The sequence below is a fragment of the Schistocerca gregaria genome, chromosome 5 (genome assembly GCF_023897955.1).
Source record: "Schistocerca gregaria isolate iqSchGreg1 chromosome 5, iqSchGreg1.2, whole genome shotgun sequence".
In the NCBI taxonomy this organism is placed as follows: domain Eukaryota; kingdom Metazoa; phylum Arthropoda; class Insecta; order Orthoptera; family Acrididae; genus Schistocerca; species Schistocerca gregaria.
The window spans coordinates 423,187,656-423,206,312 of NC_064924.1; the positions used below are offsets into that span (position 1 = coordinate 423,187,656).

General features: G+C 41.2%; 1 protein-coding gene across 2 annotated transcripts in view; it reads right to left on the reverse strand.

Moving 5' to 3' along the window:
• LOC126273456 (nucleoporin SEH1) overlaps window positions 1-18,657 on the reverse strand; it is a 150,642-nt gene that overhangs the window by 115,382 nt on the left and 16,603 nt on the right. For both annotated transcript variants that reach the window (XM_049977012.1, XM_049977013.1), the window contains exon 3: window positions 4,949-5,105. In XM_049977012.1, coding sequence (XP_049832969.1) covers window positions 4,949-5,105 — 157 coding nt within the window. The remainder of the gene's footprint in view (window positions 1-4,948; window positions 5,106-18,657) is intronic.

Here is an 18,657-nt window from a genome sequence, read left to right on the forward strand (position 1 = left end):
TCGTATAGGGGCGAAACAAGAGGACAACGTCATGGAAACAATGATCAGGCCACTAAGTATATAATAGAGCACACACATTACAAGGAGGAAACGTATGAAGACACAGACTTCCTCGTCATCCATATGTGCGGCATATCTTTCGTGTTAATGAAAGTAATATCAAGCTTTATTTCTTAAATCTCAAATGAAATCAATGTCATGTGGAATAGGATATTTGTTGACTGCGTCTCTCCTTACTTCCATCCCTACTAACATATTTATTAAGACTCATGGTAATCATGACATTCTATATGTATGCTGCAAAAGATTGCACGTGGACACATTGGACATCAAGGTGCAAAGTGTTTGATATCTTACATTATATTCAATTAAAATAAGCTTTCGATGTATTTTTACTTCGTTTGTATTTTGAGATGGTAATGAACGTTACGGAAAATTATCTCACATGCTTTATGCTGAAAAAGTAAAACTGAATCATCCGTTTTGGTTTCCCTGCATTGTAATGATATAACATCGGCGTCAACAGCCTTCTTTCGCACCAGAAGCTGAGCCTTAATTTATTCTGGATTAATGATAATTGAATGACTCTAATGTATACATAGCCCACAAGGCGACGTCAGAAACTATCAGGGGAGAATGCCGCATGAAAACCAAACGTGCGCGCGATTGTCTCCCCTCTGAAGAACTGTATCGGACAATCACGACAAGCATTTCGATAAAGAACTGTCTCGTAAGAGAGCTGAGAATTGGCAGAGTCATAGCAAGTATTTGTCAACACTGTGAGAGTGCATTTACTTCCAGGTGTAACCCGGCATTACGTCGCTAAATTCACTTGGAATTCGTTTTTCACATCGAAGACTCATACGATATAATCCACTGTAAAATGAGACACCTAGAAAGTATATTTAATTTCTGCACTCTAAGAAGGCCATTCTTCACATAAGTAACACCTGTTTTTGTGTTTAATGTTGTGTTTTGAGGCTCGGGCAATATCACAATGACTATAGTCCGCCTGTTGCCGTGAGTGTGTCGTTAGCTCAGCGATTTCCTTATGCGTTGCGATGCTGGTGATATACGAAATGGCAGTTCCAGTCTCGGTGAAGGTCGCTGAACACAACGTTTTATTTTCCATTTTAACTAATGGAGATGCAAACTGCTGAATCTTCTTGCAAAATCAACTTAGTAAATTATGTTAATATCATGAATGTCTGTTTTGCAAATGCAAAGGTGCTTCACTGTAAAATAGTTTTCGAAAAGATTCAAACCTACTGTCAATGATTCGAATTTGAGCTTTGTTCGTCATATAGGTCTAACATGTCAGGAGGTTGTTTATGAATTGAACATGTAGATAAATATAGTTCCTCTCTTGTAAATTTTGCAATAGCATTTAACTGTAGACGTTTGCTGACACCGGCGTTAGCAATTCCTGTCCATTGTATGAAACCGCAAAATTCGTAACTTTTTCTGGTTTAAATCTGATGACCTTAACTATCACTTCCAATCAACGTTAAATACTTAATGAATCCATACATGGAACTCCAAATGTGCAGTGTTCCTGCACTGCTACAGAGTGTACATTGCAAGGTATTTACACAGTTTATCGCATAGACTTGCCATAAGGAATGAAACAAAAACTGTAATTCACTTTACACCACAGACGCTAACTCTGGCTTGACGGAAACATCCAGTGTGTGTGTGTGTGTGTGTGTGTGTGTGTGTGTGTGTGTGTGTGTGTGTGTGTGTGTGTGTGTTTGTCCTTAGGATAATTTAGGTTACGTAGTGTGTAAGCATAGGGACTGATGACCTTAGCAGCTAAGTCCCATAAGATTTCACAAACATTTGAACATTTTTGAATGTAATACAGTACTCATCTACTTATCACGGCGTCGGTCTATGTTGCTTTCGAGCGTGAATGGAAATCGTACAAATCTTCTACGGAGCAACATTTAATAATAATAAAGCGTTTAATTTATCAAAAGTGATGAGCGCTAGCAGGCACTTTCAATAAAGAATGGGGGAGTGGTGTGCCGCTGCTGTTGCCATGGTCGCTGCCAGTAGTGGGCAAATGGATCCCAGAGCTTTGCAGCATGCGAAGTCCAGAGGAGGACACTTTGCAAGAAATCTGCCGCAAAATGGTTACGCGATAAAAGTTTGTTATCAGTGTGATAGAAAGTGAAATAGACCGAATCTGCATTACAATTACATTCATGTCTTCAGCATTCAGCTTTATGAGGCTACAAAAATTATTTTGTGCCAGCTAGTTTCGATCCACAGACATTGTAGACAGAAACAACACACAGTACCGCTATACCATGGGCATAAACAGTGCATGGATTCTCTTATATGGGACAAGACTGCCTCCAGGAAGTGCCACAGTCTACAGTGTTGCCAGATTGTGCAGATTGCCGGACTTAGAGAATTAGCGAGTTGGCCAGTTTATTTGTCCCATGTCGCGATCGGCGCGGACTTAGCCTCTGCAGCCGCTGGTCAAGTTTTATGTTAAAGAGTGTATATAAAATGACAGTCAAAGGCAAAAAGTCAAAAATTTCTACATGACAGTGAACCCTATTCAGGAAAAGATAATTTGAAACACAAAGGTTTTTGTTAAACAGACTTCGCTATATATAGCAAGTGAGATGTAGAATGAGCAATGACATCAGCATACACAGTAGCCTTGTGCCGATTTCTTGGGGTGGGAGGGAAGGAGCTGGTTCCGACCTACGACAACTGGCTCTGAGTCCACTCACTCATCCGAGTCCATTTGAAAAAGATCCAATACGAAAGTGCCTAAAAGTTTACAAAATTCAAGGCTTATGTAGACTACCATGTTCACTTTAAAGTAATTAAATTACACGATGCTGTATATAAGTGCACACAATGTGATTGGAGCCCGTAGAGTTGACAAGGAAGCTGGATTATTTATGAACACAAAACATTTTAAGAAGAAGTTGTAACTGAAATAAACAAATCTTTACAAAAGTGCAACTGTCTGGAACATCCATTTTCAATGCTTTTCGCAAGAGCTGAAAGCTACTGGCGACAAACTGCAGCTTACCAAACACCAAGCTTTTCTATTAGCAAACTCTTTATTCCCTACACCCATATCTTACATTCCTTTAAATGCATTTTCATAACTGTATCCAACTGAAATGATTTGAAACTTAGGAAAACAACTGTTCATGTAAACGGATTCAGCCCTGTTAAACTGTTCTAGCGAGACTATACTGGTGTGAATACCTTCTCTGTTTCTCGATCATTATTACACTTTGTAAAATAAATTAAATTAGAATTTGAAAATTTATGATTACTATAGCAATTTTCATTTCAACATTTAAAAGTTCAACTCACTGACATTTTCAATTTATGATCCATGCTTCTGTGTCATTGACACAGAGAGCCAAAGAAATAAAAACATGTAAATAAACACACTCATGTTCACAAAAAACAGAACACCGTGAACGACTAGAGATAAGATGTTCATATTCACAAGTAATGTGCAATAGTGCACTTGCAGAAATGATTAGCATTTCCGTCACCACAGTTCATCATGTGTCCAGTTGCCTAGGAGGTACAGGGTCTGCCATAGGCCCTGATAACTTGTTCCTTGTATGACACCATCGATGCAGGTAAGGTGCGAATAGCAACCTGTGGTATAGCCATCTACGCTGTATTCACCTGGTTCCAAACTTCATATGATGTGGTTGGCATTGGGTCACAGCGCTGCACCATATGCCACATGTTTTTGATTGGTGACGAGTCTGGTGAGCCGGCAGACCAGGGCGAAAGGCTGACATCCTGTGACACCAAGAAGGCATTTGTCCATGCAGCAACATGGAGTTGTGCACTGTCTTTCTAAAAAAAATGGCATCTGGGGTGTTGTGCAGAAAGGGTGTGGTCATGGATCACAGGACATCATTCATGTCACACTGATCATGTGCCAACTGTGATTTGTGGTTATACCCAATGGCACCACACACCATGAGACGGAAGTTGGCACTGTATGTCTCGTGCGAATGCGGTCACTGTGATGCCGCTCTCTCTGTCTGTGGTGAACCAAAATGTGGCCATCAATTGCTAACAAGCAAAACCTGGATCCAACTGAAAACACCCACTGATGCCATTCATGTCCCCAGTGACATTGCTTCATACACCATTGCCGTCTAGCATGTTTCTGCATATTTGTCAAAGGTGGGCAGAGAAGTGGATGATGCACACATAACCTATGCTATTATTAAGGGTGACAGGCTGTCACACCTGGTTGTGTATGACATGTTCCACTGCTGCACCAGATCCAAGGAGGATGCAGATCTGTCCTGAAATGCCATTCAATTGAGGAGTAAATCTTCTCAGGGGAGGAGTTCTACGGCCTTCTATGAACCATTTTGCGCACAACCTTTGCACTGCTGAAACACTTCCCCCACACAAGCAGCAATTTCCTGGATGGATGGATCACATTCTCTCATGCCAAAAATGTGCCCTATTTCAAACTCACTAATCTGACGGTACAGTTTGTGCATACATCTGCGAGGCATTCCGCATGTCTGTTCAAGTCACACTGATCCATTACCTTTGGTTTTTAGCTACAACTAGAGCCGCAGACACATTTTTCCCATATGTGGTTTTGCACGGCAATACCGATGTTACCTTGAACCTGCAGGCCGACGTGGTTCACATTCCAATCATTTCTGCAGAACATACCAATTTTTTTATACTTCCATTAAACACAGACTCTTGGAAATTCAATATATTAAGTATTGTTTTTAAACTGCCTACAAAGTTCCCAACCCTTTAGTGTAGTTTTCACTATACTCTAACACCCTTACACAACTTGCCTTCATTTCTTCCAGTATTATTGAAAATACTCAAAACATACCTAGTCACAGAAATTTTGCTTGAATCACACTCGAAACAGTTGAAATGTATAATATACTTCATGTCCGTTCCTCACCTATTTCTTCCCAGATGGCAGCAGTACGGTCAAAAGAACATGTTGCCAACACTTGTCCAAATTCTGGATGAGCCCATGTTACTTTCCACACTGATCCACTATGTGCCTTCCAGCTAGCAGTCATCTGCCATTTACCATGTTCATCTTGATCCCATACCTAAACAATTCGAAGAACAAATGTAAACAACGTCCAGCTCACAAAGAAATCATAAATGAGAAGTACAATGAAAATGCTTTCTTCTGCTTGTATTACAAATTCTGTAATTTAAATTATGGTATAATGACAATATTATGAAAAGGCCTTCATCAGAATTGAACACACACACACATACACACACACACACACACAAACTAATACTCGTGCACCGATAGGGTAATAACAGACATATCCCTGAGAACGCTAAGTACTCTAGTGTAAATGTCATATTGCTCCTTGAATGACTGAGTTCCAAGTCCTATAGGAAGCATTCAGTGGGATATGTCCATGTAGAGCTTGGAAATTCACTCAGAAGTGAGGGGTGTTCACACACATGGATGTTACTAACACTTCACAATCAGTCAATCACATCATACACATCATGATCTGCATCTGAAGGTATGTAAAAAGAGACTGTTTCCATTGTTATTTGCTACATGTGTCGGATTCACTAAAGCATGGGATTTATGTGCAAGGATAAACTTACAATTAAAGTGCTGCTCAGATCAAATGTTGCTGTTTGAAAAGTCAGAAATCAACAGTTTAAGTGCTTTTGCTGTTACAGAGCTAACATTATACACGCACCTACAAGATGAGGTGTATAACAATAAGTAAGTACATAGCAAAAACCGGATCCAACAAAGTCAATTTTTCGTTCACAAAAATGAAAGTATAATTACGCTACTTCTTTAGTTTTAATCTGCAGTTCATAACCAATAGATTGTGGTCAGAGTCCACCTCTGTTCCTGGAAAAGCCTTACAATTTAAAACCTGGTTCCTAAATCTCTGTCTTACTATTACATAATTACATAATCTATCTGAAACCTGTCAGTATCTCCAGGCTTTTTTCCATGTATACAGCCTTCTTTCCCCCCCCCCCCCCCCCCCCCCCCCCCTCTCTCTCCAAGAACCATGGACCTTGCCGTTGGTGGGGAGGCTTGCACGCTTCAGCGATACAGGTAGCCGTACCGCAGGTGCAACCACAACGGAGGGTATCTGATGAGAGGCCAGACAAACATGTGGTTCCTGAAGAGGGGCAGCAGCCTTTTCAGTAGTTGCAAGAGCAACAGTCTGGATGATTGACTGATCTGGCCTTTTAACAATAACCAAAACGGCCTTGCTGTGCTGGTACTGTGAACGGCTGTAATTTTTCCCGAGGGCATGCAGCTTTACTGTATGGTTAAATGATGATGGCATCCTCTTGGGTAAAATAGTCCCCAATTCCGATCTCTGGGCAGGGACTACTCAGGATGACGACGTTATCAGGAGAAAGAAAACTGGCATTCTACATATTGGAGAGTGGAATGTCATATCCCTTAATCGGGCAGATAGGTTAGAAAAGTTAAAAAGAGAAATGGATAGGTTGAAGTTAGATACAGTGGGAATTAGTGAAGTTCGGTAGCAGGAGGAACAAGACTTTTGGTCAGGTGAATACAGGGTTATAAATATAAAATCAAATAGGGGTAATGCAAGAGTAGGTTTAATAATGATGAAGAAATTAAAGAAATGTATGAGATAAAAGAAATTATTCAGATAGTGGAGGGAGACGAAAATTTAATAGTCATGGGCGACTGGAATTTGATAGTAGGAAAAGGCAGAGATGGAAACATAGTAGGTTAATATGGATTGGGGCTAAGAAATGAAAGAGGAAGCCGGCCGGTAGAATTTTGCACAGAGCACAACTTAATCATAGCTAAGACTTGGTTCAAGAATCATAAAAGAAGATTGTATACATGGAAGAAGCCTGGAGATACTGACAGGTTTCAGATAGATTATATAATAGTAAGACAGATATTTTGGCAGCAGGTTTTAAATTGTAAGGCTTTTCCAGGAACAGACGTGGACTCTGACCACAATCTATTGGTTAAGAACTGTAGATTAAAACTGCAAAAAGGTGGGAATTTAAGGAGATGGGACCTGGATAAACTGACTAAACCAGAGGTTGAACAGAGTTTCAGGGAGAGCATAAGGGAACAATTGACAGGAATGGGGGAAAGAAAAACAGTAGAAGAAGAATGGGTAGCTTTGAGAGATGAAGTAGTGAAGGCAGCAGAGGATCAAGTAGGTAAAAAGATGAGAGCTAGTAGAAAACCTTGGGTAACAGAAGAAATATTGAATTTAATTGATGAAAGGAGAAAATAGAAAAATGCAGTAAATGAAGCAGGCAAAAAGGAATACAAAAGTCTCAAAAATGAGATCGATAGGAAGTGCAAAATGGCTAAGCAGGGATGGCTAGAGGACAAATGTAAGGATGTAGAGGCTTATCTAACTGGGGGTAAGATAGATACTGCCTACAGGAAAATTAAAGAGACCTTTGGAGAAAAAAGAACCACTTGTATGAATATCAAGAGCACAGATGGAACCCAGTTCTAAGCAAAGAAGGGAAAGCAGAAAGGTGAAAGGAGTATATAGAGGGTCTATACAAGGGCGATGTACTTGACAATATTATGGAAATGGAAGAGGATGTAGATGAAGATGAAATGGGAGATATATTACTGCGTGAAGAGTTTGACAGAGCACTGAAAGACCCGAGTCGAAACAAGGCCCCGAGAGTAGACAACATTCCATTAGAACTACTGACAGCCTAGTGAGAGCCAGTCCTGACAAAAATCCACCATCTTGTGAGCAAGATGTATGACATGGGCGAAATACCCTCAGACTTCAACGAGAATATAATAATCCCAATCTTAAAGAAGGCAGTTGTTGACAGATGTGACAATTACCGAACAATCACTTTTAATAAGTCACGGATGCAAAATACTAACACGAATTCTTTACAGACGAAGGGAAACACTGGTAGCAACTGACCTTGGGGAAGATCAGTTTGGATTCGGTAGGAATATTGGAACTTGTGAGGCAATACGGACCCTACAAATTATCTTAGAAGCTAGATTAAGGAAACGCAAACCTACGTTTCTAGCATTTGTAGACTTAGAGAAAGTTTTTGACAATGTTGACTTGAATACTCCATTTCAAATTCTGAAGGTGGCAGGGATAAATACAGGGAGCGAAAGGCTATTTATAATTTGTACAGAAACCAGATGGCAGTTATAACAGTCGAGGGACATGAAAAGGAAGTAATGTAGTCGAATTAAATCATGTGATGCTGCAGGAATTAAGATCAGAAAATGAGACGCTTAAAGTAGTAAATGAGTTTAGCTATTTGGGGAGCAAAATAACTGATGATGGTCGAAGTAGAGAGGATATAAAATGTAGACTGGCAATGGCAAGGAAAGCGCTTCTGTAGAAGAGAAATTTGTTAACATCAAGTATAGATTTTAGTGTCAGGGAGTCGTTTCTGAAAGTATTTGTATGGAGTGTAGCCTTGTATGGAGTGTAGCCATGTATGGAAGTGAAACGTGGACAATAAATAGTTTGGACAAGAAGAGAATAGAAGCTTTCGAAATGTGGTGCTACAGAAGAATGCTGAAGATTAGATGGGTAGATCACATAACTAATGAGGAGGTACTGAATAGAATTGGAGAGAAGAGAAAATTGTGGCACAACTTGATTAGAAGAAGGGATCGGTTGGTAGGGCATATTCTGAAGCATCAAGGGATTACCAATTTAGTATTGGACACATGTGACTACTTAGTCTTTAGTGTTGTATACATTTTTTTCTAAATGTTCAATGAAGTTCTGGTATTTTTTCAAGTCAAAAGGTGTTTCCATAGTTTCAAAACTAGTTACAACTGTACGTTCGTAGAGTTATAGCGTCCATGGCAAAGTTTCAAAAAATTGTCAATGACAATGGACAAATTTCCTATAGCTATCTTCATCTGGTTTCTTGTGACAATACTTGTGTACTGGTTCTAAGTGTTTGCTCTCATTTCTACAACAGTTTGCTGTTTGTAATTACTAGGAATTTTTTTAGGCAATTACCAGGAATTATAAAGAAAACTCAATATGGTGGAGATTTTAGAGTTTCTGGAAAACAGTGATATACCTTACAATGATGAACACGATGACGATGACTGTAATTTTTCTTCAGTGACTAACAACAATGATAAACTTACCCAGACAATGGATTATTTCAACTAGGCAGATGTAGATGAAGATAATAACAGTGTTGAGCCTGATTTTGATATACTTTCTAACAATCACATTAGGGAAGAACATATTTCTGTATGCAGTCCGGAAGGGAATGCCTCTGTTGAACAAAACAATCCTCAATTATGGCACAAAAATGGACTATAAAGAAGGGACGCAGACCTTCAACAGAAACTATCTATTTAATTGTGTCTGTGAAGTATAAAATTAAATGAAACTACCAGATATAATTCTGTGGGCCATTTACCATGTTTCGATCAGTAGAAATTGGCATCTAAGAAGCAATAATCATGGGTGCAAAGTTAAAATGCATCTGCGGCATACCAAATGCAAGCTCCATCTTTGTACAGCAAGAGTGCACAATTGCTTTCTACAATACCATACAAAATAAACTTTACATGAAAAAACAGTGTCACCATCATTTCACTTTTGTCAACGATTTTTCTAATGTTTTTTTTATAATTATTTTTCAACTATATTATTTAAATGTTCCATTCCTTTAAAAACCGATGTTATGATAATTAGAGAGATTAGAAGTACATAATAAAAAATTCTGAGAACTATGAAAAATATACCAATAATTTACAGTGTCCTCTGTAGCGGACACTCCATCACTTGGTTTTTGATAGTCCAATTTTCATTTCTGCGATATGAAAAAAATCTTTTAAAAATGTCTTCTGTCTGGATACAAAATTTTCATCCCACTTATGAAGAAGAAAGACACACACGCGCCCACCCCCCCCCCCCCCCCTCCCCACATAAAAACAACCACACTGCGAGTAGCAGCACCAGTGACTGATGGGATTGGCAGCTGGGTGGGGGACAGGAGGCTGGGGCGGGGAGGGGGAGGGATAGTATGGTGGGGATGGCGGACAGTGAAGTGCTCCAGGTTGGGCAGCAAGCAGGGTAGAGTTGGGGGGGGGGGGGGGGGGGGGGGGAGAGGAGGGAGGGGAAGAAGCAGAAAAGAAGAGACAGAGATAAATAAATAAATATAGGACTGGGTATGGTGGTGGAATGACGGCTGTGTAGTGCTGGAATGGGAGCAGGGAAGGGGCTGGATGGGCAAGGACAGCGACTAACGAAGGTTGAGGCCAGGAGGGTTGAGGGAACGTAGGATATATTGCTGCGAAAGTTCCCACCTGCGCAATTTAGAAAAGCTGGAGTTGGTTGGAAGGATCCATATGACACAGGCTGTGAAACAGTCACTGAAATGAAGGATATCATCTTGGGCAGCGTGTTTAGCAAACAGGATGGTCCACTTGTTTCTTGGTCACAGTATGCACGTGGCAATTCATGTGGACAGTCACCTGGTTCAGATTCACTGATGACATCTTTGTGGTTAGGGTGTCCGCACCTTCGATCTAGATAACATTCTTCCAGAACCTCAACAACTTCTCCCCCATTTGCTTCACTTGGTCCTACTCAACCCAACAAGCCACATTCCTAGATGTTGACCTCCACCTTCAAGATGTCTACATCAGTACCTCCGTCCATATCAGACCTACTGAACACCAGCAATACCTCCACTTCGACAGCTGCCACCCATTCCATACCAAGCAGTCCCTTTCGTAAAGCCTAGCCACCCTTGGTCATCACATCTGCAGTGACTAGCACTCCCTCTCGATATATACCAAGGGTGTCACTGAAGCCTTCACTGACCGTAATTATCCTCCCAACCTTGTAAAAAAACAAATCTCCAGTGCCTTATCTTACTCCCACTGTCCGGCCACAGAGGAGCATTCCCCTCATAACTCAGTAGCACGCAGGACTGGAGCAGCTGAATTACATTCTCCGACAGGGTTTCAATTACCTTTCGGCGTACCCTGAAATGAGAAATGTCCTGCCCACTATCCTTCCCATCCCTCTCAAAGTGGTATTCCACCGTCCACTGAACCTACACAATGTACTCATCCATCTACACAACCCCTGCTCCCGATCTCTTATTTCTTGGCTCATACCCCTGTAATGGATCTACATGCAGGACTTGGCCCATACATCCTTTCACCAACACCTACTCCAGTCCAGTCATTAACATCACCTATCCCATCAAAGACAGGGCTACCTGTGAAACCAGTCATATGGTCTATAAGCTAAGCTGCAACCACTGTGCTGGATTCTATGTAGGCATGACAACCAACAAACTGTCTCTCCACATGAATAGCCACCGACAAAGTGTGGCCAAGATACAAGTGGACCAACCTGTTGCTGAACACGCTGCCTACATGATAAACTTCATTTCAATGACTGCTTGACAGCCTGTGCCATTTGGATCCTTCCCACCATCACCAGCTTTTCTTAATTGCACAGGTGGGAACTTCTGTTACTGTAACCCTCTTGGCCTCAACCTTCATTAGTCGCTGACCTCACCCATCCAGCCTCTTTCCTGCTCCCATTCCAGCACTACACAGCTGTCATTCCACCACAACACCTAGTCTTTTTTTATTTATTTCTCTCTGTTTCTCTCTACGTTTCTCCTTTTCCGCTACATTCCCCCCCCCCCCCCCCCCTTCCACACCTCTCCCATCTGATGCCCAACCTGCAGCATATCACTACCCACCATCCCCACCATACTATCCTTCCCCTCCCCACCCCAGCTTTCTGTCCCCCACCCAGTTGCCACTCCCTTCATGCACTGGTTCTGCTGCTCACAGTGTCTTTTCAGTTGCCTGAGACTGCAGTGTGTGTGTGTGTGTGTGTGTGTGTGTGTGTGTGTGTGTGTGATGAAGGCCACTGGCCCAAAGCTTTAAGTGTGAAAATCTTTTTGTTGTGCCTATTTGCAACTAAGCCTCTTCGCTATATGGTGAGTAGCAACTTTACTTCTCATAATATTGTTACATTCCAGCCTGGATTTTCCATTGTATAATATCATATATCTCTTATACCAGGTGAAATACTTTTGTCTTGGTATGTTCTCCCACGGATCTCATTTATTCTGGGATTTGACATCTATTCCAGGGGGTATTGTTTAGATTTGTATTTTTCATTGCTCTGTCAATTTATGCTTGCGATATCACACCTCCCACTTCATCTACATCTACTTCCTCATCCCTTTCTATAAAGTTGTCTTCAAGTTCGTTTCCTATTTAGAGCTCTCACTGCTTACTATAGGCTTGTCACCCGAGATCTCGATATTCATTCAACTGCTTATCTTGTTTCCAAATGTTTCTTTAATTTTCCTACAGGCAACATCTGTCTTTCCATAGTCATGCATGATTCTACAACTTCGAATTTCTCCACTAGCTGTTCTTTTTGGGCATTTGAACACCCTTTTGCCTGCTTCACTAGCAGAATTTTCATATTTCTTCTTGCATCAATCAAATTCAATCTCTCATTAGTTATCCAAGCATTTCTACCGAACTTCATAATTTTGCTTAATTAATCCTCTGCTGCCTTGACTATTCCCTCTCACTAAGCTATCCATTTGTCTTATATTTCGTTTGTTCTACCTATTTGAATCAGGTTCTCTCTGAAACTCTAAAAAATTGGTGGTTCTTTCAATTTACCTACATACACTCCTGGAAATTGAAATAAGAACACCGTGAATTCATTGTCCCAGGAAGGGGAAATTTTATTGACACATTCCTGGGGTCAGATACATCGCATGATCACACTGACAGAACCACAGGCACATAGACACAGGCAACAGAGCATGCACTATGTCAGCACTAGTACAGTGTATATCCACATTTCGCAGCAATGCAGGCTGCTATTCTCCCATGGAGACGATCGTAGAGATGCTGGATGAAGTCCTGTGGAACGGCTTGCCATGCCATTTCCACCTGGCGCCTCAGTTGGACCAGCGTTCGTGCTGGACGTGCAGACCGCGTGAGACGACGCTTCATCCAGTCCCAAACATGCTCAATGGGGGACAGATCCGGAGATCTTGCTGGCCAGGGTAGTTGACTTACACCTTCTAGAGCACGTTGGGTGGCGCGGGATACATGCGGACGTGCGTTGTCCTGTTGGAACAGCAAGTTCCCTTGCCGGTCTAGGAATGGTAGAACGATGGGTTCGATGACGGTTTGGATGTACCGTGCACTATTCAGTGTCCCCTCGACGATCACCAGAGGTGTACGGCCAGTGTAGGAGATCGCTCCCCACACCATGATGCCGGGTGCTGGCCCTGTGTGCCTCGGTCGTATGCAGTCCTGATTGTGGCGCTCACCTGCACGGCGCCAAACACGCATACGACCATCATTGGCACCAAGGCAGAAGCGACTCTCATCGCTGAAGATGACACGTCTCCATTCGTCCCTCCATTCACGCCTGTCGCGACACCACTGGAGGCGGGCTGCACGATGTTGGGGCATGAGCGGAAGACGGCCTAACGGTTTGCGGGACCATAGCCCAGCTTCATGGAGACGGTTGCGAATGGTCCTTGCCGATACCCCAGGAGCAACAGTGTCCCTAATTTGCTGGGAAGTGGCGGTGTGGTCCCCTACGGCACTGTGTAGGATCCTACGGTCTTGGCATGCATCCATGCGTCGCTGCGGTCTGGTCCCAGGTCGACGGGCACGTGCACCTTCCGCCGATCACTGGCGACAACATCGATGTACTGTGGAGACCTCACGCCCCACGTGTTGAGCAATTCGGCGGTACGTCCACCCGGCCTCCCGCATGCCCACTATACGCCCTCGCTCAAAGTCCGTCTACTGCACATACGGTTCACGTCCACGCTGTCGCGGCGTGCTACCAGTGTTAAAGACTGCGATGGAGCTCCGTATGCAACGGCAAACTGGCTGACACTGACGGTGGCGGTGCACAAATGCTGCGCAGCTAGCGCCATTCGACGGCCAACACCGCGGTTCCTGGTGTGTCCGCTGTGCCGTGCGTGCGATCATTGCTTGTACAGCCCTCTAGCAGTGTCCGGAGCAAGTATGGTGGGTCTGACACACCGGTGTCAATCTGTTCTTTTTTCCATTGCCAGGAGTGTAGGTCCCAATTCCACACCTTTCTGCTATGCCTTCAGTTTTACTCTGTAGTTCATAGTGAATCATTACAGTCACAGTTAACAGCTGGCACTGGAATTCCTACCTCCGCTACCTGAAACTGGTACTAATCAAATAATAAACAGAAATCAAAATGACAAAAATTATTTATTCTAGAATCTACGATTATGGAGAACTTCTTACAGGCAAGTAAGCCCTGTTATGACATAGGGGAGTGAAATAGAGAGTGAATGAAAGCCATATCTATCCAATCACAATTACTTCCAATGGTAAAATACAAGTTTTTAGAGTACATTCATATGCAAGATAGAGCTTTAGAGTAAAAATGTAATTGAAACAGTAATGCAGAATACTGCAGCTTGGAAAAATATATGGATCTGAATGAGCATTCATTTAGTACTCTCCCCCCAAAAAGGAAACACGATATCAATACAAAAAAGTGAAAATTAAAATGGGAACTGGCACAGTTTATACTAGCCAGAACAGCACCTTTAAATATTAAAATTGAACAGGTTCACGAAGGTGGATTACAAGCTAGTGTAATAATAATAATAATAATAATAATAATAAAATAACATAAAAAAAAGAGGAAAGGGGGAGGGGGTGGAGGAGGCAAGGGTGTATATGTCACCATTACTGGAAGCCCTATGCCTGAGATCTACTAACTATTGTGTTAAACAGGACTTCAAGGGTTGTATCACAATAATGAATTTGGTACACACGAACTAGTAGCCGTAACAGTTTACAGCCTACCAGAAGGGAGTATTCAAAGATTCATGGAGCAGTTACAGAGTGTGTTAATGATGTCACTAGGTTAATATAATAGCTACTGGAGAGTCATGGGCAAATACAGATAGTGCAAAGAGGAACCCCCCCCTCCCCCCCCCCCCCCACCACACACACACACACACAACCACACAGCTGAATCTATTAATTTGTGACGAACTATAAAAGTTATCACTGTTGACAATTTTGACCGAGCTACATTTGAATTTTACATCATTCATTAGAACTATACTTACAGCAACCATGAACAAATGAACACTGAAGTACAGCTACATGTTCAGGAATGGGACTTCGTGTATTATCAGGGTTAGAATTTTTAGGTGCAAATTTCAGATGAAAAAAAGAAGGGAATAGGTGCTCAAATAATGTAAAAAAAAAGGGACAAAAGGTGCTGGTTCATTCAACTAATTCAACAATATCTCTTTCCCTTGCTATAGTTTATTGAATTACAAACAAAGAAATCAAATTGTCACTCATCAAAAGAAGATAAAAACATGAAGATGATGTACTTTAAGACATTTGAGCACCCCCACATTTTTAGAAGGCAAGTCTGTTTCTCTTAGGACATAGAATGTCTTTGTAAATGCCGAAGCTTCTTTCAAAATCCACAGAAACCAATGGAGCAAACCTTGTATTCACTCGAAATGGCAACTCTACAGATGTGGCCAAATCCTCAATGTCTGGAGTCTTCTGAAGGCTAGACTCAAGTTTGTCTCTGGTAAAGCCATCTAACAGCTCCCTCATGGAAGTAAAAATATTCCACTGTTTTTCCTTTTCGTAAACTTTTAGTCACTGCAGCCAGGTACTTGTAACTATGGACATAGTATCCGAGAGTCATTCAATAACTAAAGAGACAAATTGGTGAGGAGACAAGAAGGATTTATTTTTATAAAACAATACTTTTTCTACTTTTCAACATAATCCCCTCGAACATTTATGCACTTGTTCCCATGGGCCACAAGATTTTTTTATTCCGGCTGCAAAGAACACTTTATCTTGATGTTTGAACTGATTTCTCACAAACTTTTTCACATCTTCGTCCTGGAACCTCTTCCTCACGTAATGCCTCCTTCAGTGCAGCAGACACATGGAAATCACTAGGCACTAAATCATGACTGTAAGGGGGATGAGGCAGTACTTCCCAACCTATTTTGTCGATTCTTTCATGGGTTAGTTGAGCAATGGAAGGATGTGCGTTGTCTTGCTGGAGAATCACACCTGTCCTCTGAGATCCACATGACTGGCTTTACCTTGAGTAAAAGAAAATCTGAGTAGTAATGGCTGTTCACTGTAAGTCACTCTTCGAGATAATCACAAAAAACTGGACCTTCAGCATTCCAAAACACCATAAAAATTGCTTTTCCTGCAGATGCTTGGGTTTTGAATTTTTTCTTGGCAGATAAGTTAGTGTACTTGTACTACATGCTTTGTCTTTTTGATTTTGGCTCATAATAGCCAAATTAAATTTTGTTGAGGAGTTCTCACCTTCTCTTTCATAAAATTCCTTTAGTTCAGTGCACACTCTCAACCTTGTTTCCTTGTGTAGCAGAGTCAACTCTGATGGGACCCATCTTGCACGTTTTGTGGTACTTCCGATTGTTACGGATAATGTTTTGAACTGTACCATTACTAACTTGAACCCTATCAACTATAATTTCCACAGTCACATGGCAGTCGGCACAAATAACATCATCAATTTGACTTTCAAGTGAGGGAGTTGAAACTGCAACTGGCCAGCCAGAACGGTGCTCGTGTCGTTGAGTTGCGACCATTTTGTACTGCCCTACCCACTTGTAAAAATTTGTCCGATTCATACAACCTTCACCATAAACGTTAAGACATTGTACACTATATGTTCACTGGTTTCTCACCTTCAGAAAGTAAAAAAAACGAATAACAGAACATTGTTCAACAAATGTGGACTTTTCAAGCGGACTTGCTATCTTGAAATGTATTTTTGAGGTTATAAACAAAACAATGTTGATAATCAGCTGATCAGAATTAATCCCACTGACGTCACCTTAAAGCCATAAAAGTAACAAATGTGCTCTACTAACAGTTTTTTCCCCAGACCAATTTGTCTCTTTAATTGTTGAATGACCCTAGCAGTTCCCTCTGCAAATTATGTATTTTCTCCAGTACCAGAAGTTACTGTGCCATGGAAATTGCACCTGTCTCAGGCAGATCCAAAGAAAGCAAAAACTCTAAATCTGTCAAAATTCTGACACAACACAGCCGCACACACAATCCAAGATCGTAAATGAGTAATGAGTGGCAAAATTTGGAAGAAACAGACCAAAGGTTTACCTGTAGGCAACAACACGACTCGGAGCTGCTGCAGAATCTTCTTCTGGGCAGAGATGAACTGGTCTGCAATGTCATATTTGTTCATTGTGGATTCACAAACTCTGTGAAGGGCAGGTATCAAGCAGATCACATGCTTTAACTTAGGAAATAGAGGTTTCAATTGGTTAACTGCTGAAACCTTGTATGGAGCCTAGTCCTTAACCACAAGAAGTAGTTTTTCAAACTCAATACCAGCAGGCCAGATTTTTTGACAGAAGTCCATAATTAATTGTATTATTGTACCGGCTTGGCTCATACATTTTTAACATGGCCTTAACTTTCTCCTCCACTACAGGAAAAAACAGAAATGTTCAAACATATCATTCCACTGAGTCCATGGTTTTATCTACAATGATTCCTACATAGCAATCAGACATGTTAATCCTTCATTATTTCTATGGTTTCTTGGTAAACAGGCTCCAGGTAGTTTTTTCTTAAAGTATTCTAATCGAGCATTAACATCTTTGTGTATTTTTCATGAACTCCCTCGAAGGTTGTATGTTTCACCTTATTGAATGGAATACCTGCTTATGTAAGAGCTGCACACAAATCAATGTTTAATTCCTTGAAATTTTGGGTTTCTGAAGAACACTGTTGAAACGCATTTCGTAATAGAAGTTTCTGTGATTCATTTGCTCGTAAAATCTTGTTCATTTTATGCTTAGACTGGAAATGAGTTGTTTGATGTGATCTCACTGATGTTTTTCATCTAACAAAATTTCTGAATCGCAAATACTACATTGCATAACAATTCCATCATTGGTTATGAAATCTTGCTTGAATTCCTGAGACAGAACAATGAATCAGGCACTGGATACCCTGTCATAGTAAAATCTAGTAGTACCCTCATTCAGTAATGTAACACAAGTCTAAACACCAGTTCACTTGCTAACTCAATTCCAGTGTCACACAACTCCACCTCCACAGGAACAGCCGATGTCTCTCACAGTAACAAATTCACACTCATGAACAGCAGGCTACTGATTCCGGTGGGGTGGAAACACTCATTGTTGATTACCTTATTGCGGGCTACTTTATAGCAACAAAGCCACAGAAATTGATTTTATCAAACACACAATTATTTTCCATTATTGCAGTTGTGCTTTTCACTCCAACATAGCATTTACTGAAAGTGGTAGGCTTACTATTCGCATGTACACAGCACACTGAGGAAACATTAAATGGAAGTTAAATGTTTTATATTTATTAGATATCTTATATAATTAATTGGAATGAAACTTAAAAGGGGGAGGGGGTGTTGTGGCCATGGTTGGGAAAAAAAGGAATAAAGCCCCGCCCCCCGCCCCAAAAAAAGATGGTTTGTGAAAAAATGCTTCTTTTTCACAATTAGAATCAAAATTTCACACTGATATTTTCCTGAA